This window comes from Papio anubis, chromosome 6 (assembly GCF_008728515.1).
Source record: "Papio anubis isolate 15944 chromosome 6, Panubis1.0, whole genome shotgun sequence".
NCBI lineage: Eukaryota > Metazoa > Chordata > Mammalia > Primates > Cercopithecidae > Papio > Papio anubis.
In genome coordinates, this window is record NC_044981.1 from 13,648,873 (window position 1) to 13,676,007 (window position 27,135).

The window sequence follows — 27,135 nt, forward strand, 5'->3', positions numbered from 1 at the left end:
TACTACACATGCTCTGCCCTCCTCACTCTTCTCTACCACACTTCAGACCCTTCTTCAAACAAGCCATGTGTGCTCCTGCCTAAGAACCTTTTCCCTAACTTTCCTCTGCCTGGAAAGCTCTTGCTCTACATATACACTTGGCAGACTCCCTCACTCCTCCAAAGCCTTAGCTCAAGTCTCACCTTGAGCAAAAGGGAGCAACTTGAACAACCTTATGTCCTACCATTGGTATTCCCATTCTCTTTTTTTTTCTCTTTCTTTCCAAAGTATACTTAACACCCTTAAAATATGTTCTACTTTATTTGTTTTTCATGTACTGCTTATTCTCTAACTTTCACAGCTTGAATACTATAAAGTCCAAGAGGGCAGAGACCTTTACTACCTGTTTTGTTGAATAATATATTCCAAGCACTTAACCTGCCACACGGTAGGCCTCTATATAGCTTGGATGAATAAATAATTAGAACTGCTATACAGCTTTCTGCTGAAAAGTCCAAGGAAATACATTTCAAATGAATGAATGGTGACATTTAAAAAGATACCTGAGAATCAATTCTGATTTATTTTCCTTTATACAATGAATCCAGTGCAAGTTGGAGCTTAATTTCTGAGGGTCTACACCCAAGGTGGTTAGAGAAAAGATCTCTTCTTTGCATGTCGTATAAACTTAGTAAATATCAATAAGACTCTATTTTAAACTTTCTAAATATGCCCAGTATCAGTTTCTTTATATTTTCTTTAATTAAAAATAGAAAATTGCCTTTAAAAAAAGTCTTACCGGTAGGTCAGTGAAAGCAATACCTAAAAAGAAAAAAAAAAAAGTGGCATTAGAAACTGTTTTTCAAAGCAGACTATACTGACAAGCTGAACTTCTAACTAAAAGGAAACAAATGGCAAAAGAAAAAACATTAAAGCCTAAATAAAAAACAACAAGACTAATTTTTCATCAATAACACTACCATATGTCTGGGTGAATGAACGCTGTTCCCCTTCAAGATAATCAGCCTCGCTAGTCATACACAAATTTTATTTCTGAGATGTTGCCATTGTCTCCAGGATTTTTGAAATACTTTTAGATATATCTTCAAAGCTACATTAGAAAACACATTAAGAAAGTTGGTTGCAAAACAGTCACAGTTTATTTTTTACCCCCAAGTTGCCATTTGTAGCCTCATCGTTTAACAATTATCATCTAGATTTAGCTTTTAAGTAATTTTAGGTGGAAGGAAAGGAGTTTTTCTGTTATAAAAGGCAAACAAGGGAAAATACAGTATATTTTTGCTTCTTTAAAAAATGTTTCTTATGAAAGTAAATTCTTTAACTTATGATTTACTCATGGGAAAAATCAATTCCTCCTTCAAAGGATAAAGGATTTTGCACAGTTGAGAATTTCTCTTGAATACCTTTTCACAGTAATTACAACAGTCACGTTCTAGATACAACTTGAGCAATGGCAATATCATTGTAACAAGTCTACTGTCAACCCAACCTGACAATTTAACGACCTCCTTTCAAATATTCAAATACACAACTTAGCTGAAAATAAGATAATAAAGTATTTCTGTAGATATATTTTTAAAGATTTAGCGCTAGAATAATGGGAGAGCAGTATTGGTGAGTCAGTCAGTTGATCTCAATTCTTCCAGTCTAAAACAAAATCAAAACCAAACCAGCACCACTGTTTCTACAGTCTTGATTACTATCTGAAAACCGAGGGAATTTCCATTAAATTATTTTTAAGGTCTCTTCTTACTTGACATTTTATTCTTCTATGATTGTGCAAAGTTAGGGTTCCTGTTTCCCCCATATAAAACATTATCATTACATTTAACTTCATTAATAACACAGACAGCAAAGTACTATCAGCCCAAATAAAAAATTTACCCCCAAAATTTCACAAAAGTAAAAAGAATACAGAAAGCAACAGAGAACAAATATTTTAATATACTATAACTATACATATTTCTAATATTTTTTCATAAGCTAATCAATTATTTTTCTCAAAGATATCTAGTTATAATGAAGACTGTATATTCTATCCTTAGCAAAAATCCTTTGTGTCTGTAATTACTGAAATCTTCACTTTACCAAAAACTCTAATGAAAAATTCAAAATTAATTCCAAAGGTTAACATTTTTTAACACTGCCAAATAAAGTTACCACACGTTTTTGCTCAGACCATGAAAAGATGCCACTTTAACAAGATGATGTAACTATTTGAATTTTACACAGAAAGCAATTTTCTATATTCATAATTTCCTGATTTGTCAGGCTTTTTGAAAAGTGATCTTCAATTGGTGAATGTTATTCAATAAAACAAAGTAAAAAATTATCAAATTAAGTTAACCTATATACTGCAATGTTTTTCTTTTATTTTCTTAAATAAAACCTTTCTATTTTTCTTTATATAGTAAGCAAATATATATTCTGAAAGTCTTCCATGAAACAGAAACTAAAGATGTATCAGGTTTTGGGTACAGATTATCCATTTAGGAAGTACAAGGGAATAGTAACTAAATATTTAACAGTATTTTATCTTCTAAGATGTCAAATCCAGACCAGAGGTAGGCAAAGCTTTCCTACAAAGGACTACTAATATGTTCTGCTTTCCAGGCCATATGGTCTTTAACACAAATACCCAACTCTCCCATTGTAACAGGAAAGCAATCATGAACAATATATGTAAGTGGGTGTGGCTGGTTTCTAATGAAATTTTATTTTACAATACACAGGAGGCTAACTTGGCCATAGCTTGTAGACTCCTATTCTAGAGAAGTCATTTCCGCTCATCAATGTTTTACCAGTGGATCCCAGGAACCTAGCTCAGGGCTGACAAACAATGATACTAAATAACATTTAATGATTATTCACTAGATGCCAGAACTGTGCACATACTAAGCAGTTTACTCTAACAACCTTAGTGAGATAGGTATTACAGTGATCCTAATTGACAAAGTGAGAAAACTAAGGCACAGAAATGTTAAGTACTTTACATATGGTTACATGGCATAAGCCAGGAGTCAAACCCATGCAAGTCTGACTAAAGAACTGTTATTAACCACTGTTATACCACCTCTCTATGTGTTTAATATTTATTAAATTTAAGAATGAATAATGCCAAACATTCAGGTTTACTTAAAATGTGGTCTGGGCGCAGTGGCTCACGCCTGTAATGCCAACACTTTGGAAGGCTGAGGCGGGTGTATCACTTGAGGTCAGAAGTTCAAGACCAACCTAGACAACATGGTGAAACCCCATTTCCACTAAAAATACAAACATTAGCTAGGGGTGATGGTGCGCCTATAATCTCAGCTATTCAGGAGGTTGGGGAAGGAGAATTGCTTGAAACTAGGAGGTGGAGGTTCTGAGCTGAGATCGCATCGCTGTACTCCTGCCTTGGCGACAGAAGGAGACTGTCTCAAAACGAAATTAATTAATTAATTAAAATTTATAATGTGACTCCATTATTAGGTGCATCTTTTTAAAGACACATCACACATTTCAAAAAATAGCTTTCTCAGCCAAGAGAAAAATTTAATTTAAATCTTTGTGAAAACAGGGAACAAATAAAATCATATCACCTGTGATTGTCTTATCTCCCAAAATGAAATTTCTTCTCTGGAAAGTTTTCAAAGTTTATGTTAAAGAGATTGTGGTTTTTTAAAAGTGTATTCTTTGGTTTTTGAGCCAAAGATCATACCTAAAACTAGATTTCTCCGGATTCAAAACTTCAAACATCTTAAGCAGTCAAGCCAACTAAGATTATATGATCAGTCACAATAGCAACAACAAATAAATTCAAGAGGACTGTATTGTTCTTGGAAACCAGGTGGCTACAACAATGAAATCACACACAAATATACATAATTTGCTTGGGGTCCTTAACATTATTGTACTAGTGAGAAAAGGATCTGTTGTGGACTTGAGAAAAACTTTCAAGTCAGATAATACAGAAGGACTTCAGAATTAAAATCAGTAATCAGAAATAGAAATGTTAAGCTAAATATGAAAAAAGTTAACTTTATATCAGAAATATATTGAAAAACTTTGAAAAGAGTACTGCCAGTGCAGCCAGAAATTCAGAATTTTCTATTATACTATGAAATAACAGAAAAAACAGCTTTTGTGTTAAAGAACATCTATTATATGTCTAAGCATACTACTTTAAGTCTAATTTCTAAATACTATTTATAAGCAGAGTTTCTGCCTTCTAGGGTTACTTAGTTTATGCTTCTTTTCGTTTTACCTCATTAAAAATAATTTGAGTCAAAAGATTTTTCCAGCAGTAAAATGTGAAATCCTTTTTTATGAAACAAAAAGCATCAGTGTTACTATCCTTTATACTTTCTATAGTTTAAAAAAAAAAAAAACTTCTAAGAAAAAGGAATATAATGACCACATACAACTTCAAATTTGAAGTGCTATGAGTAAATGAATATTCCACTGAAAATCTTAATTTACTATTAGTCTTACAATGTATGGGTTTCAAGTTGTCCATAACCTATTTTATTTTCAGCAGTTTTTTTATTCTCAGAAGTTTTGTCACTGTTTGCTTAATTCTGCTCCCTTCCATAGAACAAACTTGTATTTACCAACTTAACCATCTTTGTTAGCAGATCTGACCTTTGAGTGTGTTGATGCCCTTCATATGCTTGTGGCATCAAGCTTTCCCTTCCTTTGTTACTATTCCCCACACTATCCTAACAACTGACTGCTCCTTTTTCTTAGCACCTGTCACTTAGAAAATTAGATTATACTGTGTAGCGTTTTTTTTAAAGCAGAAAACTCGTGGCATTTCTATTTCCAGAATAAATATCTCAGTGTAGGGATTATTTCTACAGTAACTCCTATACATATATGTATCATATAGATGGCCTTCACAGAATATAAATATTCACCATTTCCTCAGCTTTTATCTGGGGAAAAAGGAAGAAACCATTTTCAGAGGCATCTATCTATAAAGGAGACTCACATAATAAATACAACCACCATCCTGGAAGTATAATAATCTCAGTATTTGGTTATTTTGCATGCAACATATTATCTCAGTACCTAAACTATGTCCATTCTTGGTGTAAAAGCAGGTATTGTTGATAAGATTAACACAACAGCCAATGACATCACCAGTAGTGAAAGTTGGTCCATAAGGTTGTCCAGTTCCGGAAGAACAAAACGAATGTCCATCATCCCCATGGTAACCATATGAATGTTTATCCCAACCTATGGAGAAAGTTCCAGCATATTTACAATGAAAAGTAAGGTTCCTCTGTACTAGGTTTATTCACTAAGATTATGATAAATCAGAACAGTACAAGATAATATAAAAGTGAAATTTCCAATGTACATTTAAATTCTTAACAATTACAAAATTTATTCTATATTAAAATACTGTTTACAAATTTAAGAAAAATAGCTACACAGAACACTAAAATATTAAACAGAGAGAATCCCTACCAGAAAAAACCAACATAAATGCTACAACCACAGGAGGACACATTTTCTGTGCATATTCGTTTTGCTAATATACTAAAAATAATTTTGCTTTGATTTAAAGAAACACACACACGTTTCATATAACATAAAGAGATTACATCCTATTCAACCACCGCAAGTTTCTCAAGGCTGTGATCCAAATATAAAAGCCAAACAAGATGTGGTCTTACCAAACTACAAATATGTTTATATCATCATTAAGAGATTTTTACCTGATCAGTTACTTCTATAAGGAGTTTTCAAATAATAAAAACCTCAAACCCTCTTTCAAGTATAATTTTAAGCAAAAGGGTACAAAGAAAGTATGCCAAGGTAACATATCTGATTACAATCAGATGCAACTACATTGTCTTGGTTTGTTTCTTTCAGGCACTTCATGTAGTTTTACATTGATAGTTTTGCCTTGTACTTCAAAAAGTCTTGCCAAAATTAATTTTTAACTTTGGCAAAGAGAGTATTAGAAGACATAATTTAAGAATCACTTCCTTCTGATAAGTGGTGCTGGGAAACAGGTCTGCCATCTCTATTCATCTCTTCCTGAGTTTACTTTAAGTATTAGTCGATATTCCCAGAACATTAAACAACTGAAGATGGGTTAAAAGTAAAAAATGTGATGGGTAGCCAATATAACCAGCTACATTAAAATATTTAAAGTAGTTGATATTACTATGTACTAAAACTTAAAAATATCAAAATACAAAAAAAGCATGACATATATACTATATGTTTTACTAAACAGTGTGAAATTTAAATTTATTAAAAACCACTCACAGGCCGGACACGGTGGCTCATGCCTGTAATCCTAACAGTTTGGGAGGCGGAGGCAGGTGGATCACCTGAGGTCAGGGGCTCCAGACCACCCTGGCCAACATGGTGAAACCCCATCTCTACTAAAAATCCAAAAATTAGCTGGGGCTGGTGACGCATGCCTGTAATCCCAGCTACTCGGGAGGCTGAGGCAGGAAAACTGCCTGATCCCAGGACGCAGAGGTTGCAGTGGGCCAAAACTGCACCACCGCCGTCCAACCTGGGTGACACAGTGAGACTCTGTCTTAAAAAAAAAAATCCCACACAGCTTTCACTTAAAATTCATGATATTGATGATTAAAAACACAGAAAATCAGTATCTTTAAATATTATAATTTCTTACTTGAAAATTTTAACCAGAAAGAGCTACTCATAAGACATAATACTGTAATTCAATTACAAGTGTACCTGGTAGTCTATTCATGTTCACACCTTGAGCAGAAAGACCAATTCCCATGTAACTGTTGGCGGGGGTGAGGGGAGAGAAGAAAAGGACATTATTATAGTCATATATGTATAAATTACCAAACACTCTCAAACAATATCAGAACCAAGCCCAAGGTCGAACTCCTAAGGTAGCTACAAAAATTTTATTACAATTTATTACGTAACAACAATGGGCAATATTAAGTACCAATAATACTCAGACTTCACAGCAAACTCATACGGTAATAATTCATAAATACACAAAGCATTAATACACAGCTATGCACTCTACTGACACCTATAAAAAATATCTCCAATTTATTTACAGATAAATGTTTGGGATTAAGATTTCTCACAAAAAAGCACAGAGGCATTGTGGAAAGAAAAAAAATGTTAAGGAAACAAATATGTTTCCCAAGGGGCACAGTAAAAATTTAGACCATGCACGCACGCGCGCGCGCGTGCACACACACACACACACACACACACACAGAAATATGGATTCTCATTTGGAAAAAATTTCAAACTCACATAAAAATATCTTAATAAAATTACCCCAAGGTATGTATTTTCTATACTGGCTTTCTAAAACTGAGCAAATTGACAAAATCTACCTAAACAGAGGGTTCTTTATTATCAATTTATAAAATTAGAACAAAATAATCTCCACACAATACACAAGGAAAGATTATTAAGGTATTCAGTTATTTTTGAAATGCTTATAAAACATTAACAACAAAACCTGATAAAGATAGTTCAAAGGAAGAAAACATAACACAATACACTTGTAAATATGAACACAAAAAGAAAAACAAAATAAAAAGCAAACTGAATCCAGTTTGTTAAAAGGATAATTGACCATTATTGTTATCAAGGTTTTAAATGGCATTTGATAAAATTCAGCCACCATTCCTAATAAGAACTCCAATAAAATAAGAATAAAAGGAAATTATTTAACTATGACACTTTTCCCCCAAATACAGCAAGCAAGATATTCAACAGTAAAACACACTGAAGGCATTTCCACTAAAATCAAGAGATGCCTATAATTGTTAAATACTGTTTTAGGGGCTTTAGAAAACTTAATAAAAAGAAAACTAAATGACTAGTATAAATGTTAAAAGATACAAAATACCTTTATTTGTAGTGGGTATGATTACATACATAGAAAACCACAGAATCTACCAAAACCTTTTACAATTATTCAGGCATTTTGGCAAAGTGACTCATATAAGAGGAACATTTTAATATTTCTTCTAGTACAGCCAGCTGGACAGCCACAATAACTACAGAAAACATAAAACAGGAATAAGGTTCTCAAGGAAGGCTCAAAATTACATATTAAAAGCTGTATATAAATGGATATAGTAAAGATCTGGATAACTTGAGAGCATAAAAATGGCAGTCTTTCAGATAGGTACACAGGCTCACAGCTGGAATCCCAGCACTTTCAGAGACTGAAGCAGGAGGATCTTTTGAGCCCAAGAATTCAAGACCAGCCTGGGCAACACTGGGAGACCTTGTCTCAAAAAAAAAAAAAACAAAACCATCAGTTGTGTGTGGTGGTGCGCACCTGTGGTCCTAGCTATGTGTGAGGCTGAAGTGGGAGGATTGCTTGACCCCAGGAGGTTGAGGCTGCAGTGAGCTGTGAATAATCACACTACTGCATTCCACCCTGAGTGACAGACCAGGACTCTGTCACTCAGACTGGAGTGCAAAAACAAAAAAAGGAGGACAACCTTTCTAAAATGATGTATACATACATTTATACATTTCAATACCTATTCCAACAGAAGTTTTAAAACTGAGCAAAATTATTTCAAAGTTCATATGGAAAAACACATAATTTTGATCAAAAGACAAAATTTTAAAAAAGAAAACTCAGTTTTCCCTACTAGAAATTAAAACACATAGTTAATTAGATTCAGAAGAGCAATATTACTACTACGAGCACATGCCAAGTGAGACACGAGTGACAAAACATTAGGAAACAACATATAGATGTCTAGTCAAGAAGGCTCATTAAGTTTGTATTTTGATTCAGCCCCTTTGCTACAAGTACAATATAAAATGTAAGTATTATATTTTATTTAAAAAGTCTAAGTCATAAGACAATGAGAAGAAACACAAGGCTGTGAATGGGGATATAAGCTATGGACCTGCAAAGCTCTGAGTCCATGAGCACTTAACAGTGGCTCAAAGTTCCCCCTCCTCTGGGTAAACAAGGACTAAAAATGTTCCATAAGAGGAGTATTAACTATGTTTACTGCTTAAAGCCCAAGGTTGGAACAGACTTCTCCTCTTGAAAGGAGGCTAAGAATATACTGATACCACCTGCTGTCTAAGCTAGAGCTTATTTGACATTGTGGTGTAGTTAAGGGGAAAGAGAGAGGAGAAACCTCTTAATCAGGATCTAAACCAGTTAGTTATTGAATGGATCCATTACAGAATCTGCAATACTCTCAACATCATGCTGAAGCAAGAACCTGGAAACTCTAATACAAACCTAGTTTTGGATTAGGAGGAATGAACTAAAAAGCAAGTACAAACTGTAAGAAAGAAAATAAACAGAGAAAAAGACAGATGAGCAAAATGAAGAAAAATGTTAAACTTCCCAATCAAAATAAGGTTGCAAGGGCAAAATTCTAAAATATAAGATCAACAAATCTGACACAACAGGCATGTAGAAAAAAATGAGAAAAAAGAAAAAGACCAATAAAATAAATGACTGGAACATGAATTCATTCTAGATGATATCACTCAATGGATAGTATGATTTTAAAAAAACATAAAAATAAGTATATTTAGGAATATACTAAAAGAAAAAAAAACATAATCACTAAGATGTAAGGACAGTGGTGTACCAGTATTTGTTGAAATAATTTTAGATAATAATTTTCCAGAACTGAAAAACATGTTGCTGAATTGAAAATATACACAACATACTGAGGAAGATAAAAATTAAGTCACACATAAAACATGCTGTAGAACATCAATCACGGTCATAATCTTAAAAGCTACCAGAAAGAAAAGTAGATTACCTAGCAAGGAATGGCAATTAGACTGACTGCAGACTTCTCCCCAGCAACAACTGATGACAAAAAACAATGACACAGTATGTTCAAAGTATTGAAAGTAAAGTAACTGTCTACCTAGAACTTAGTTCCCAGGTAATGCAGCAAGAATGAGGGAAAAATAAGATATTTTAAAACACATAAAAGCTAATGGTTTACTATACACAGACTGTCACAAAAGAACTATCTGAGGACATACTTTAGCAGCAGGGAGACAAGTGAAAATAGAAGAAAGGCATGGACAAGGAAACGATCAGCACAGAAAATGACAAAATATATCACTAAAAGTCATTATTGATTTAAAAAACACTATTCAGAGTTTTAAAATCAATCATCCATACATAATGTGCTAGGACACAATTACCTGACACATAAACAAAAAATATCCATGTTCAAAAGAAAGGACAAACAGGGAATGACCCTGAGACAATCCAGATGTGAGAATCAGCAGACAAAAAAATTTAAATCAGGTAATGTTACAATGCACAAGATGTAGGGAGAAATACTCTTGCTTTGAATGAAAGGAAATTCCAGAAAAGAAAAAGAATCAATAAAAAGGAACTACTATGGTCTGAATGTGTGTGTCTCCCAAAATTCTTATGTTGAAACCCAGTCCCCAATGTGGTGGTATTATGTGGTGGGACCTCTGGGAGGTCATGAGGGCTGCACCCTCAGGAATGGGATTTTTGCCCTTATAAAAGAGGCATGAGAAGGCCTGTTTGCCCCTTCTGCCATGTAAGGACACACAGATGTCACATAGGTGTTTTCTATGAAGCAGAGATTTCTCACCAGAAACTGAATCTGCTGGAGTCTTTTAATCTTGGACTTTCCAGTCTCCAGAACTGTGAGCAATAAATGTATGCTGTTTATATAATAAATTACCCAGCCTAAGGTGTTTTGTTACAGGTGCCCAAACAAAAACAAGAACCAAATAGAAATCCTGGAGCTGAAAACTGTGTGGAATAAATATTTACTGATGTACTTAATGGCGGACTGAAGATGGCAAAATAAATAGTAACATGAAAACAGATCTTATCTGAAGGACAGAGAAAAAAAGATAAGGGTACTGGGGGTAAGAGTCCTTGGAACAGTACCAAAATACATGTAACCAATCCCAAGGAGAAAGAGAATAGGACAGAAAAAAAATTGAAAATAATTCCCCAAATTTGGTAAAATAAAAAAACGTATAGATTCAAGAAGCTCAGCAAACATTAATTAAATAAAAAGAAAAACACACTTAGGCACAAATCACGACTGAACTGCTGAAAACTAACAAAAAAGAAAAAAAATGCAGAAAACAGCTAGAGAAAAATGACATATTACTTTCACAGGAACAATGAGTTGAATTTCCACTGACTTATTAGAAAATATGAAGGCCAGAAGACAGTGGAATGAAATCTTTAAAAGTGCTAAAAAGAAAAAAAAAACCCAAAAGCCTGCCAAATGCAAAATGTTTTTCAAGAGAAATATTCTTAATAAAAATGAAACAAAAACATTCTCAGATAAAAACATAATGTGTTGCCAGCAAACCTACACTTAAAAAAATGCTCTTAATTTGCCTAAAACATGACTCTTTAAAGCAAAAGTGGTAACATGTATTGTGTAGTTTATAACATATATAGATGTAATACATACGACAATTACAGCAAGGAGGACAGGAGGAAGTGACAAATGTAGAAATCCAAGTTTCTATATTTTACATAAAATGGGTCACTATTAATTCGCAACAGGTTATGAAAAAATATATATTAAAATCTAGAATAATCGCTAAAAAGAGCAGAGACATAGTTTAAAGGTCAGTAAATAAAAAGAAATTGTAATCATGTATCAAAATAACATATGATTACTAGACAGTGTTTAACCCAAGAACACAAGATTGGTTTAACATTCAAAACCAATCAATGTATTTTACTATATGAGGGGAAAACTCCTATCATGAAATAGCTGCAGTAAAAACACCTGATACAATTTAACACCATTCAAAATAAATACTCTTAGCAAACTAACAAGGGAACTTCCCCAACCTGTATCTATAAAAACCCTACAATTAACATGCTTAATAGTGAAATACTCAACACTATTCTCCGAAAACCAACAAAAAAGCAAGAAGGCCAGTGCTCACTACTCCTACTCAACACTATACTACAAATCCTAGCCATTTCAACACGGCAAAAAAAGAGAAATAAAATGCATAAAAATTAAAAAGAAATAAAGCTGGCTCTATGTACAGATGATTGTTTATAAAGAAAATCCTAAGGAATCTACAAAATAACTGGAATAAGTGAATTTAAGAAGGTTGCAGGATACAAAGTTAATTACAAAGTCCACTGTATTTGGCAAGAAATACTAGAAAAACAAAATATTGAAAACCAATTCTATCTAAAACAGCATCAGAAAACATAAAACACTGAACAAAAGACGTGCAGGCCTCTCTACTCAAAATTACCAAACATCATTTTGGGAAATTTTAAAAGACATAAATAAATGGCAAAACATATCATGTCTACGTACTGGGCACCTCAGCTACTATTCTCTTTAAACTGATCACAGACTCAACGCAATGTAAAGCATAACCACAATAGGCTTTTCTTTTATTTTTTTAATCGGAAAAGCTGATTCTAAAGTGTATATAGAAGCTGATTAATGAATGTAAATATACAGCTTAATAGAAGAAACAAGACCTAGTGTTAGATAGATCAGTAAGATGACTATAGTTGACAACATTCTATTGCATATTTCAAAATAGCTAGAAGAGAATACGCCAAATGTTTCCAGCATAAAGACAAATATTTAAGGTAATAGATACCCCCAATACTCCGATTTTATCTTTACAATTATATGAATGTATTAAATTATCACTGTACCCCCAAGACATGGACACCTATTAGGCAGCTATAAAAAATTAAAATTAAATAAGTAAAATTTACATGGAAATGTGAAGGATCTAAAACATTCTGAAAAACTTGGAAAGTTGTAGAATTTACACAATCTGACTTCAAAACATAGCATGGGCTGAGTAATCTACACAGTATGGTACTGACTTAAGGATCAACAAACAGATCCATGCAACAGATTAAGGAGTCTAGAAAGAGATCCACATTCATAGTCATTTAATATTTTACAAAAGTGCCTAGACAGTCCAAAGGAGGAAGGAAAGTCTTGTGAACAAATAATAATAAGATAACTGACATCCACGTGGAAAAAAGTGAGCCTCAATCTCTATCTCACACAATACACAAAAATCAAATGAAGAGGCCAGGCGCGGTGCTCACGCCTGTAATCTCAGCACTTTGGGAGGCTGAGACGGGCAGATCACGAGGTCAGGAGATCAAGACCATTCTGGTTAACACGGTGAAACCCCATCTCTACTAAAAATACAAAAATAAGCCGGGCGTGGTGGCGGGCGCCTATAGTCCCAGCTACTCGGGAGGCTGAGGCAGGAGAATGGCGTGAACCCAGGAGGCAGAGCTTGCAGTGAGCGGAGATCGCGCCACTGCACTCCAGCCTGGGTGACGAGCAAGAAAGACTCCGTCTCTTAAAAAAAAAAAAATCAAATAAAGATGAATCACAGTCCTAAATATGAATGTTAAAAACTATAAAGCTTCTACAAGAAAACATGTAAAACTATCTTAATGACTTGAGGATAAGGCAAAGATTTATTAGGACACAAAAAGGAAGACCCATAAAAGAGTAAACTCATAAATAAAACTTTAGCAAAATTTAAAACTTCTCAACAAAAGACATAGATGATTCAATTTTCAAAAATGAACAGAAGATCTGAATGGATATTTCACAAAATAAGATACTACAAATAGCCAACAAGCACATGAAAAAGTGCTCCAAATTGTCAGTCATCAGGAAAATGCAAATTAAAACCACACTGAGATACAACTGCATACCTGCCAGAATAGGTAAAATTTATAAAACCAACACGTCAGTTGCCAAGCATATGGCACAATAGGAATTTTCATATATTTTTGGTAGGAATTTAAAACAATAAAACCTCTTTGAAACAAAGACTGGCAGTTACTCATAGGACTCAACACCTGCCTACCTTATGACCCAGCAATACCACTCATAAGAAAAATGAAGATTTGTCTACCAAAAAAATTCATACAAATAGGTTCACGGCAGATTTCTTCACAATAGTGAAAAATGTGAAACAGCCTGGGTATCCATCAACAAGTGAACAGATACACAAATTGTGGTATATTCTACTCAACAACAAAAACAAAAACAATTACTGATAAACAAATGAATCAATCTCAAAAATGTCATGTTGACTCAAGGAAGCTTTACATACAAGAAGAGCATATGCCATATAATTCCTTTTATATGAAATTTTGCAACAAGAAAAACCAATCTATGGTAGCAAACAAGTCAAAACAATGGCTGCCTCTGAAAGGGTGGGTCAAGGGCCTAACTAGGAAGGAGCATGAGGGAACATTTCTGGGAATGATCATGTTCTATACTTTATGATAGAGTTTTGCATTTCATAGGCGTACCCATCTGCAAAACTTATCAAAGAGTACACTTAAGATGTGTGCATTTCACCAAATGTAAACTGTACCCCACACACACACACACACACACAGAAAGAGAAGTAAGCTGACATCAAACTCAAGTTAATGATATACAGGCTGTAGCGATTGGGGGGAAGTATACCTACACTGAAATGCATCAAAGGTTAAGATGGATCGACTGATGAAAAGAGGAATAAAGAGATACCGTATAAAACAATTATAGTCAGGTCTGTTATATCATGACATACGAGTTTCAAAAAAATCACCACATTATACAAAATCATGCAATAAAAGCTGCAAGATTTACAAAGAAAATGGGGTTAGGAGCACAGCATGCAAAAACGTTGTCAGTAACACATTTTTGAAAAGATAAGAACACAATAAAAACAATTTTACACCTATTCAATTATTAAGGACTAGACCAGGCACAGTGGCTCATGCCTGTAATCCCAGCACTTTGGGAGGCCATGGTGAGAGGAGCGCTCGAGTCCAGGAGTTCAAGACCAGCCTGGGCAACACAGTGGAACCTCATCTCTCCACAAAAAAAAAAAAAAAAAAAAAAAAAGATTGGCATGGTGGTGCACTGCCTATAGTCCCAGCTACTTGGGAGGATCACTTGAGCCTGAGAGGTCGAGGCTGCAGTAAGATGTGATGGCACTGGGTGACACAGACCTTGTCTCAAAACAACAACAAAATTGTTACAGAAGAGATACTACAAGAAAGTGAGTATTTTACCTTGAAAAACACCTAAGTTTATACTTGGGAAATGGGTGTCATAAGAGTTACCACTTGTGAGTTATAGTAAAGTGATGAAAGGAGGGTTATCTGACAGAGGGAAATTTGTAACGCCAGGTGTGGCTGGGTGTGGCTCGTAACTCACAGTAAACTGAATATGAAGGCTGTCTGACATACAAAAACAAACTCAACCCAATAATGACAGACAAGCAAAATTTATGCGAACAAGAAATTTATTACTGTGGTACTATGTGTTTACAAAGAGCAATGAACATGAAGATTTTTCAGACCAATATGTCAACGTAGATCATCACAAATTATATATTTATTACGTTATGTAAGTAACGTTTGTGCCTAACATACAATGGAGACTAACAGCATTCTAGTTTAATTCCTATTATCGATAGGCTTAAGCCTACTATCTTGCTATTTGTCCATCTGTTCTCTCCATCTTTTTCTGTGTTCTTTTTAATACTTATTTTTGTTTTATGGCCATTATTAGTTTTCTGCTATGCCTTTTGGCAGTATATTAATGAGTACCTTATTAAGTTTTTAATGCATCTTTGATCTATTACATCCCTGATTAAGTTAGTATATGTATCACATGCTGGCAATGCAAGAAACACTTTTAAAAACCCATTTACAGTCATGTTCCAGTCAACAACAGACCATATGTACAACAATGGTCCTGTAAGATTATAATGGAGCTGTTCTATAGAAGTGTACCATTTTAAATCTTTTATACCACATATTTTTACTGTATCTTTTCTATGTGATGTATTTAGATACACAAAACAATTGTGTTACAATTCTCTACAGTATTCAGTACAATAACAAGCTATTCAGTTTTGTAGCCGAGGAGCAACAGACCACACCACATGGCCTAGGTGTGTAATAGGCCATGTGGTATGGTCTATACCATTTAGGTCTGTACATTCTATGATGTTCCTACAATGACAAAATCACCTAACAACACATTCTTCAGAATGTATCCCCATTCTTATGCAACGCATTTTTTGTTACTGTTGTCAAAAATTAAAATTAAATAAAAAAGAAAGATCTCTAATTAGTAATCCAATTTCTACCGTTAAGAATGAACTAAACCCAAAGCAGGTAGCAGAAAAGGAATTTTAAAGATTAGGGCAGAAATAAGTGACATAGAGACTAGAAAAACAACAGAATCAACAAATTCAAAAGTAGGTGCTAATAAGCAAGAAAAATAAAAGACTCAAATTACTAAACATTCGGAATTAAAGGAGTATTACTACTAAACTAAAAAGGATCGTAAGAAAACAAATATTAAATGCTATGAACAATGAATTACACAATCTCCTTTAAATGGACAAACTCCTAGAAAGACACAAACTACTGAAAATGCAGAGTAATTTTAAAACACAAAGACAAGCCCGTGCTCAGATGGCTTCACTGGGGAAATCTACCAAACATAAAAATTAACATTAATCTTTCCCAGACTCTTCCAAAAAAGCTAGAAATACTTCCTAACTCATTCTACAAAGCCAGTACTACCTTGTTACCAAAACTAGATAAAGGAATCACAAAAAAACTACAGAAAAAAATATCCTTCATTAAATACAGATGCAAAAATCCTCAACAAATTACTAGGAAATCAAATCCAGCAACACATAAAAAAGATTATAAATCATAACCGAATGGGATTTATCCCAAAAACATGAAGTTTGTTTAACAAACAAAAATCAATCAATGTAATATATTAAGAAAAATAAAGAACAAAATCCATATAATCATCTCAACAGGCACAGAAAAATAATTTCACAAAACCCATCACCCTTTCATGATTTAAAACAAATTATGAAAAATCATGACTCAGCAAGCTTGAAATAGAAAACTTCCTCAAACTGATAAAGAACATCTATGAAAAATCCCCAGCTAATACCATACTTAGTGGTAAAAGACTGAATACTTTGACTTTAAGATTAGGGACGAAAAAAAGGATGTCTTCTCTCACCACTTCTATTCAACATAGTACTGAAGTTTCTATCCTGGGCAAGGGGGCAAGAAAAAAGACATAAAAGCCATCAGATCAGAAAGCAAGAAATAAACATCCTCTACAGACAGACGGGACAATCTTGTATATAGAAAATCCTGAAGAATCTCCTCCCCCAAAATTATTAAAAGTAATCAAGTTCCACAAGACTACAAGATACAAGATTAACATGCAAAAATCAGTTGTATTTCTATACACTAGAAATAATTTGAAAATGAATTTAAGAAAATACTTTCATTTGGGACAGAATACAAAAAAAGAACACCTAGGAATAAATATAACAAAAGAAGTCCGAAACCTGAACACTAAAAACGACATTGTTGAAAAAATGAAAGAACTCCTAAATAAATGAAAAGACTCTCCATGCCATATTCATGGATTTGAAGACTAAATATTGTTAAAATAGCAATACTCCCCAAATTAATCTAGAGATTCAATACAAACCCTATAAAAATCCTAACTTGCTTTGCTGCAGAAATTGACAAATTGATCCTGAAATCATACACAAATGCAAGGGCCCAGTAGAGCCAAAATCATCTTGAAAAAGAAGAACAAAGTTGGAAGCCTCACATATTCCAATTTTAAAACTCAATAAAAAGCTACAGTAACCAAGAGAGTGTGCTGCTGGCTTAAAAACAGACATGGAGATCAATGCCATATAATTGAGAGTCCAGAAACTAACCCTTATATTTATGATCAATTAATTTTATTGTTGTTGTCATTTTGCGACAAGTAAGGTCTCACTCTGTTACCCAGGCTGGAGTGCAATGCCATGATCGCAGCTCACTGCAGCCTCTCTTCTCCCCTGATTAGGTGATCCTCACACCTCAGCACCCCAGTAGCTGGAACTACAGTTGCATGCCACTATGCCTGGCTAACTTTTTTTTTGCACTTTTTGTGGAGACAGGGTTTCTCCATGTTGCCCAGGCTGGTCTCAAACTCCCTAGGCTCAAGCAATACTGCCCACCTCAGCTTCCCAAAATGTTGGGATTACAGGCATGAGCCACAGCATCTGGTAGATCAACTGATTTTTGACAAGGAGGAAAAATCCAGCAGGGAAAGAACTGGTTTTTTTCAACAAATTGTACTGGGAAAACATATACATGCAAATGAATGCAGCTGAGGTTGGGCACAGTGGCTCAAGCCTATAATCCCTGCACTTTGAAAGGCCAAAGTGGTGGGTGATCATTTGAGGTCAGGAGTTCAAGACCAGCCTACCCAACATAGCAAAAGCCCATCTCTATTAAAAATACAAAAATTAGCCCTTCTCGGGAGGCTGCGGCATTAGAATTGCTTGAGCCTGGCAGGTGAAGGTTGCAGTGAACTGAGATTGTGCCACTGCACTCTGGCCTGGGCGACAGAGCAAGATTCTGTCTCAAAAATTTAAAAAAAAAAAAAATTCAAAAAGAATGCAGCTGGATCCCTATCTCACACCATATACAAAAATTAACACAAAATGGATTAGAGAGCTAACTGAAGAGCTAAAACTATGAAACTCTTAGATGAAAACACTGATTTAAGTCTTTGTGATAGTGGTTTAAGACAATGGTCTCTTAGATATGACATCAGAAGCAGAAAAAACATAAGATTATAGGCATGGTGGCTCATCCCTATAATCTCAGCACTTTGGGAGGCCGAGGCGGGTGGATCATGAGGTCAGAAGATCAAGACCATCCTGGCTAACATGGTGAAACCCCATCTCCACTAAAAACACAAAAATAAAATTAGCCGGGTGTGGTGGCAGGCGCCTGTAGTCCCAGCTACTTGGGAGGCTGAGGTGGGAGAATGGTGTGAACCTGGGAGGCAGAGCTTGCAGTGAGCCAAGATCACGCCACTGTACTCCAGCCTGGGAGACAGAGCGAGACTCCATCTCAAAAAAAAAGAAAGAAAGAAAAAGAAAAATTAGACAAACTAGACTTCATAAAATTTAAAATTTTTGTGCTTTAAAGGATACTGTCAAGGAAACTAAAAGACAATCCACAGAATGGCAGAAAATATATGCAACTCATATATCTGATAGGGTACCTTTTTCCAGCATATATAAAGAACTCTTACAGCTCAATAAAAAGAAAACCCTACTACAACAATGGGCAAAGGATCTGAATAGACATTTCTTCAAAGACATATAAATGTCCAATAAGCAAGTAAAACTACGCTAATCATTAGTAATTAGAGATGCAAATCAAAAGACACAATGAGCTCTCATTTTACATACACTAGGATGGCCAGAATCAAGAAGATATGTGTCGGCAAGAATGTGGAGAAACTGAAACTATCATAGCTGGTAGTAAGTAAAATGGTATAGCCACTTTGGAAAACAGTCTGGCAGCTCCTCAAAAAGTTAATCATAGGGTATCTATGACCCAGAAATTACACTCTCATTTTCTGCAATAAAAATGAAAACATACAGCCATACTATAATGTTACACAATTGTTCATAACAGCAATATTCATAACAGTCAAAAAGTGTTTCTACCAACTAATGGATAAACAGAATGTGATATATGAATACAATGGAATATTATTTGGCAACAAAAAGGAATGGAGTGTTGATGCATGATACAGCATAAATAAACCTTTAAAACATTATGTTAAGATAAAGAAGTCAGAAACAAGAGGTCACATTTTGTATAATTCCATTTATATGAAATGTCCAGAATACGTAAATCCATGAAAACAAAATAGTTAGTTGCTGTCTGGAACTGGGAGGAGTGTTTTGGGGTTCCTTTTCCAGGTGACAGAAATGTTTAAAAATTAAATAGTAAGGGCTGCATAACTCTGTGAATACAGTAAAAATTACCAAATTGTGCATTTTTAAAGGGTGAATATGTACATGAATTATACATCTCAAAAAAACTCTCATTAAAAAAATAACGACATCGATGTTCAGCTCTATTATGTAAACAGCTTGGAAGTCATTACTCCCATCCTCACAAGAAAAAAGCAGAACTGAAAATCAACTACTCTTAGATGCATTGGAAAACTGAGTTCACAGGTCACAACACCTCCAGAAAAACTGAAGAAACGTGAATATAGACATATGGAGCTATATTTACTCTGGAGCCAATAACTGGAAGGAACACTTTAAAGGTAATTAGCAAACTGCTTGAGACTGAGAGTGAACTAACCTGAGCTTTAACTCGCGAGGGCTCAGTCTTCAGGGAGAGAATATAGGTGAGAAAAGGAGCTCCACGGGGTTTTTAGTAGAGGAAAATCCCCTCCATTTTGGGCAGGGAAAAGGGAAAAGTAACCATTTTGAAATCTGACCTAGAGGAAGAGCAGTAATTCCAGACCCTTCTAACCTTCCTGAGACAAGAAGAGGGAAAAAAAGGCTTAAGAAATTCTTTTGAAGGTCTGTTCAGCAACTCTAGTCAACTAAAAAACCCAACAGATTTCATCATATGATTACAGAACACTTCTCCTCTCTACTACCTTATGACCACATAAACAGGGTTCCAGTATAACAGATTACAACTGAGAAAATTACAAGAAACAGACTTTTTTTATTAATAAAAGTTTCTAAGGACACCCAAAACAACAAGACAAAAACCAGGAAAGTAGAGGAAAATGAAACGTCTCATACCTACAAACAATACAAACACCTAGTGAACATTAAACACAGCCTAACTCCTAGCCAGATAAACCTAAAATAGCACATTAAACACGTTTACCTGAGTTTCTACTACTCAGTAAGTCGTGTCCAGATTTCAGCAAAAAATTGCAAGGCATGTAACAGGCAAGGAAAACGTCTGAAGAGACAAAGCAAGCATCGAAACCAAACTCAGATAAGGTAGATTTTGAATGATCAAACTAGAAATTTTAAATAACTCATTAAAATACTAAGGGCTATAAGAAAGAATCAAAACTAAATGCTAGAAATAAAAAACATTAACACAAAGAATGCCTTTGATGGTCAATCAGCAGACTGAAACAAAAAAAAAAAAAAAGAATCAGTGAGCTTGAAAAAAACTGGAACATGGTATTTTAGAATGTAGGACAACTATAAAAGGTGAAAAATATTCATAATAGTAATGCTAGAAGGAGAAGAAACAAAGAAAATGAAGTATTTGAAGTAATAATAGTTGATACTTTTCCAAAATTAATGACAGATACCCCAAATGGCAAATCCAGAAAGCTCAGAGAACACTAAACAGGATAAACATCAAAACATTAACACCTCATCTTCAAACCTAGGTCAAACAAAGAGTAAGTCTTGAAAGAAATCAGGGGGAAAAAAAATACCCTATATGAAAGAAGGATAAGAATTTTATCAGATTTCTCTTCAGAAATCATGTAAGCAAGAAGAGAGTGGAGTGAAATATTTAAGTGTTGGGAAAAAAACCCCACCAAGCTAGGATTTAGCATCCCGAGAAAGTATCCCTCAAAAGTAAAAGAAAAATAAAGACTTTCTCAGACCTGGGGAACTTGTCGCCAACAAACTTGCCTTGCAAGATTTGTTAAAAGTTCTTCAGAGAAAAGGAAAATAATATAGGTGAGAAAAGAGAATCCTTATGAAGAAAGGAAGAGTCCAAGAAGGAATAAATGAAGATACACTCTTTTATTTTTCTTAAGCTTAACTGATCACATAGATAAGTATTCAAAATAGTAACAATATCTTGGGTAACTGTTGTTTATGGATAAGTGAAATGAATAACAGCAATGCTATAAGGGTCAGGAGGGAGGAATTGGTTATATTCTGTTATAAGGTACCTGCACTATCTGTGAAGTAGTGTAAGTGGTATTTAAAAATGAACTTAGATGAGCTCTAAGGGAAACTACTAAAAAATCTTTTTAAAGAAGTACAATTGGTATCTTAAATAGAAAAGAAAAATGGAATCATATACAATGTTCAATTAAAATCAGACAATGGGCTAGGCACAGTAGCTCATGCCTGTAATCCCTTTGGGAGGCCGAGCCGCGAGGATCACTTGAGCCCAGGAGTTCAAGACCAGCCTGGCCTACATGGCAAAATCCCATCTCCATAAAGAATACAAAAAATTAGCCAGGTGTGGTGGTGTGCCCTTGTAGTTCCAGCCACTTGGGAACCTGAAGCGGGAGAATCACTTGAGTCCAGGAAGTCAAGGTTGCAGTGAGCCAACATCACGCCACTGCACTCCAGCCTGGGTGACAGAGGGAGACCTTGTCTCAAAAAAAAAACAAGAAAAGAAAAAAAGAAAATTTTAAAATAAGCAACAAGGAACAAGTATAATGAGAAAGAAACACATGGTAGACACTAAAATCCAACTTTAACAATACTTTCAATGTGAATGGTCTAAATATACCAATTAAAAGACAGAACTGACAAGAGTGAATAAAAAGTAAGACCCAAATATATGTTGTCTACAAGAAACTCACTCTAAATATAAAGACACAGATAGGTTAAAGTGATGGAGAAATACACACAATGCCAACACTGATCAAAAGGCAGCTGGACTAGTTATATTAATTTCTAACAAAGCAGAATTCAGAACAAGAAAAATTATCAGAGAAAAACAGGAGCATTACATAATGATCAAGGATCAATTATCAAATAAGATGTAACAATCCTTAATTGTTGAGGGCCATGATCAACTCAGTATATTACTGGAGGCTATATAATTAAATAGCAAAGTGTTTCTCATAAAAGCAGGATGTTGGCAAACTGACAAACTGTGTCTGCTGCCCAGAAGAAAGGCTGAGGGCGGCCACCACCCAGGCACAAGTGTTTCTTGTGATTAGGCACAACTGAAGCCTGTTAGCAATAATGTGAACCTGTGATCAATCAAGCAGCTGACCAATCACTACCTCCTCCTCCCTGCTCTTCCTACCCAATAAATACTAACGGCTGTAGAGTCTCAGGCAGTTGCCTTTGCTCACTAGAAGCAGGGAGCCCTTGTCTTCTCCTCTCTTCTTCTTCCCCATGTTACCCTTACTTTGAAATAGTTACTTTTGTCTTAAGTTTTCATTTCTACTTCTGTCCCCTTGATTCAGTCTCATAATGATGGTCTCAAGTAGTAACAGTAGTAACTGTCTTAGTGATGGTCTCAAGTGGTAACTGTGGCAGTCAGCCACACTTAATGTGTCTGAGCCTCACAACAAAGTGTCAAAAGAGGTGAGACAAAAACGATAGAGCTACAAGAAGCAGCAGTTAACTCCACAGCTATAACTGAAGACATCAACACCCCATATCAGAATTGGCAGACACAGCAGGCAGAAAACCAGTGAAGATATAGTCAAACTGAAAAGTATCATCAGTCAACTGGATTTCATTGACATTTAGAGTATACTTTATCCAATAACCACAGAATACATATTCTTCTTAATCTCACAAAAACATTCACCAAAACAGACCACATTCTGGGACATAAAAAAGACACACCTTAATTAAAGTCACACAAACTATGCTTTCAGACTTTAATGGAATTAAGCTAGAAATCAATAAAAGAAAGATAGCTGGAAAATCCCCAAATATCTGGAGATTAAACAACACATTTTAAAATAACATACCAGTCAAAGAAGTCTGAAGAGAAATTTTAAAATATTTTGAATTAAATGAAAACAACGTATCAAAATTTGTGGGATGCAGTGAAAGCAATGCCTATAGAGAAATGTATAGCACTGAATGTAATAGTGATCTAAAATCAATGATTTACCTTTCCACCTTACGAAACTGGAGCAATAAATATAAACCAAGAGAAAGAGGAAGAAATGAGAAATAGAGGAGACAGCAGTGAAATTTAAAAGAATAAAATAAAATAAAAAATCAACAAAATTAAAAGCCATTTCTTTGAAAAGATCAGTAAAATTGATAAACCTCTAGCCAGGATAACCAAGAGAAAAAACACAAATTATTAATACCAAAATCAAAGACATAAGAAACTATCATTATCAGTAATAATATCAATACTGATCCCACAGACATTAAAAAAGTATTAAAGAAACATTTATAACTAACTTTATTCCCACAAATTTGACTATTTGGATGAAATGGATTTCAAGGCAATTCCTTGAAAGATATAACTTATCAAAACTCACACAAGGAGAAATTGAAAATCTGAATATGCCTCTATAGATTAAAAAAATTACATCAATAATTAATAACCTTTACAGAAATGAGAAAGAAGAGGAAGAACTCTGGTAACCAGATTGTAGTGTCAAAATAAACTCCATCCACTGAAAGAGCCTAGAAGCAATGATACCCAGTAGTAGCAAGCACACCCACAATAAATCTATTAAATAAAATTCAAGAATATTTGTTGCATGTTTGTTCTCAGAATATATCCAATCAGGGTGTATGATACATTGTGTTCAAAAGTTATCTGCATTCATTCTTTTTTTTTAATTGTGGTTACTGTTTGTAAAAGCTAAATAAACATACATACTCAGAAAAAAATAATAGTAACAATAAATAACCTTCCCAAAAAAACCAAACACTGGACCCAGATGGCTTCAGGGTAATTCCAACTAAACACGTAAGGTAGAAATAACACAACTGTCTCCAATCTTTTCCAGAAATTACACTCAGAGGGTACACTTCCTAAGTCATTCTGAGTCTAGCATTACCCTAATGCCAAAACCAAATAAAGACATTACAAGAAGGGAAAACTACAGGCAAATATCTCTCATGAACACAGATGCAAATATCCTCAATAAAGTATTAGCAAATCAAATCCAGCAATGTACAAAAAGAACTATATCTCCTTGAAGTCTGGGTATTAAAATAAATACATCAAATTAAAATTTTTTTTAAAAGAACTATACACCAAGATTAAGTGGGATTTACCCCAGATATGCAAAGCTGGCTCAACATTCAAAGAAAACAATGTAATCAATCACATCAAGAAGCTAAAGAAGAAAAAATCACATGATCAGACCAACAGATGCAGAAAATGTATCTGACAAAATCCAACACCATTCTTGATAAAAACCCTCAGTAAACTAGGAATAGAGGGGCAGCTTCCTCAACTTGATAAAGAACATCTACAAAAAACCTACAGCTAGTCTCATACTTAATGGCTAGAAACTAGACACTTTCTCTTTAAGACCAGAAAAAAGGCAAAGTTGTTTCCTTTTACAGCTCATATTCAACATCATAGGGGAAGTCCTAGCTAATGCAATGAGACAAGAAAAGGAAATAAAAGGTATATAGATTGAGAAAGAAAAAATAAACCTACTTTTGTAGCTTAAAAGATTGTTTATGTAGACAGTATCAAAGAATGGAGAAAAAAGCCTCTTGGGGAAAAAAAGCAACCATAGCAAGGTGGCAGAATACAAGGTTAATATGCAGAAGTCGATTTCCTATGCACCAGCAATGAACTGGAATTTTAAACACACAACATCACTTATATTAGCAGCAACAAAAAAGGAAATACTTAGGCATAAATCTAACAAATGTGAACAAAATTGATTCCATGAGAACTATAAAACTGCTGAAATAATCAAAGAAAATCTAAATGAATAGAAAAATAGCCTATGTTCATGGACAAGAAGACTCAGTACTGTTAAGATGTCACTTCTTTCCAACTTGATCCACAGATCTGGCATAATTCCAATCAAAATCTCCGCAAGTTATTTTATGAATATTAAGAAACTGATTCTAAAGTTTCGATAGAAAGGCAAAGATCCAGAATAGAAAACACAATGCTAAAGACCAGTTAGAGAATTTTACTTCAAGTCTACTCAACCTCAAGACCTACTGTAAAGCTACAGTATCAAGAGAGCATGGTATTGGCAAAAGTGTGCACACAGATCAATGAAACAGAACAGAGTACAAAAATAGACCTACAAAATTACTGATCTTGTAGTTGTCAACTGATCTTTGACAAAACAGCAAAACCAGTACAACAGGGAAAATGTATCTAGATTTTACGCCTTTCAGAAAAAATCCACTCAAAATGGACCACAGACCCAAAAGTAAAATACAAAACTATAAACATAGGAAAACATAGGAGAAACACAAACACAGAAAATTTAGGTGACCTTTGGTTCAGCAATGACTTTTTACATACAAAACCAAAAGCAAGGACTATGAAAAGAAAGAAAGAGCAAATAGGGCTCATTATAATTAAAAACTACTGCTCTGTGAAAGACACTATTAAGAGAACAAAAAGATAAGCCACACACTGGGAGAAAAGTATTTGCAAAACAAATATAAAGGACCTTTGTATATTCAAAATATAAAAAGAATTCTTAAAACTCAACAAGAAAAACAACCAATTTTTTAAAAACTGGGCAAAAGCTCTGGATAGACATTTCACCAAAGATGATCTACAAATGACAAATACACATATGAAAAGATGCTTAGCATATATTACTGGGGAAATGCAAATTAAAACAATAATGAGATACCCCTACACACCTATTATAACGGCTAAAATTCAAACAACTGACATACCAATTGCTGGTGAGGATGGATGTGGTATAATAGGAATTTCATTCATTGTTGGTGGGAATGCAAAATGGTACAGCCACTTTGGAAGATGGTTTGCCAGTTTCTTACAAAGGTAAACACAGTCTTACCATATGATTCAGCAATCATACTCCTAGACGTTTACTCAAACAAGGTGGAAATTTACGACCACACAAAAACTTGCACACAAATAAATGTCTGTGGTAACTTATTCATAAATAACAAAATCTGGAAGGAACCAAGAAGTCCCTCAATAGGTGACTGGATTATCAAACTATGGTACATCCATACAATGGAGTATTATTTAGTGACAAAAAGTGATGAACCATTAGGCCATGAAAAAACACATACGGGTCTTAGACGTACACTGCTAAGTGAAAGAAGCCAGTCTGAAAAGACCGTGTACTGTATGATTCCAACATATGACACTCTCTAAAGGAAAAGCAAAACTATGGAGACAGCAAAAAGATCAGTGGGTGTCATCAGTCTGCAGGTAGGGGGAGAGGAGAGAAGGGAAAAGGGTGAATAAATAGAGCACAGGGGATTTTTAGTCAGTCAATCTGTTCTATGTGACAATTTGGATGTGACATTATGCATTTGCCAAAACTCACAGAAATGTACAACAAAAGAGTGAACCCTTATATAATCTAATAGACTTTTGTT

At 34.5% G+C, this 27,135-nt stretch overlaps 1 protein-coding gene across 2 annotated transcripts in view; it reads right to left on the bottom strand.

The window, feature by feature from the left end:
• RANBP9 (RAN binding protein 9) overlaps nt 1-27,135 on the bottom strand; it is a 94,495-nt gene that overhangs the window by 31,786 nt on the left and 35,574 nt on the right. For both annotated transcript variants that reach the window (XM_009204465.3, XM_031666917.1), the window contains exons 3-5: nt 6,709-6,761; nt 5,053-5,220; nt 779-801 (exon numbers count right to left, since the gene is read on the bottom strand). In XM_009204465.3, coding sequence (XP_009202729.2) covers nt 779-801; nt 5,053-5,220; nt 6,709-6,761 — 244 coding nt within the window. The remainder of the gene's footprint in view (nt 1-778; nt 802-5,052; nt 5,221-6,708; nt 6,762-27,135) is intronic.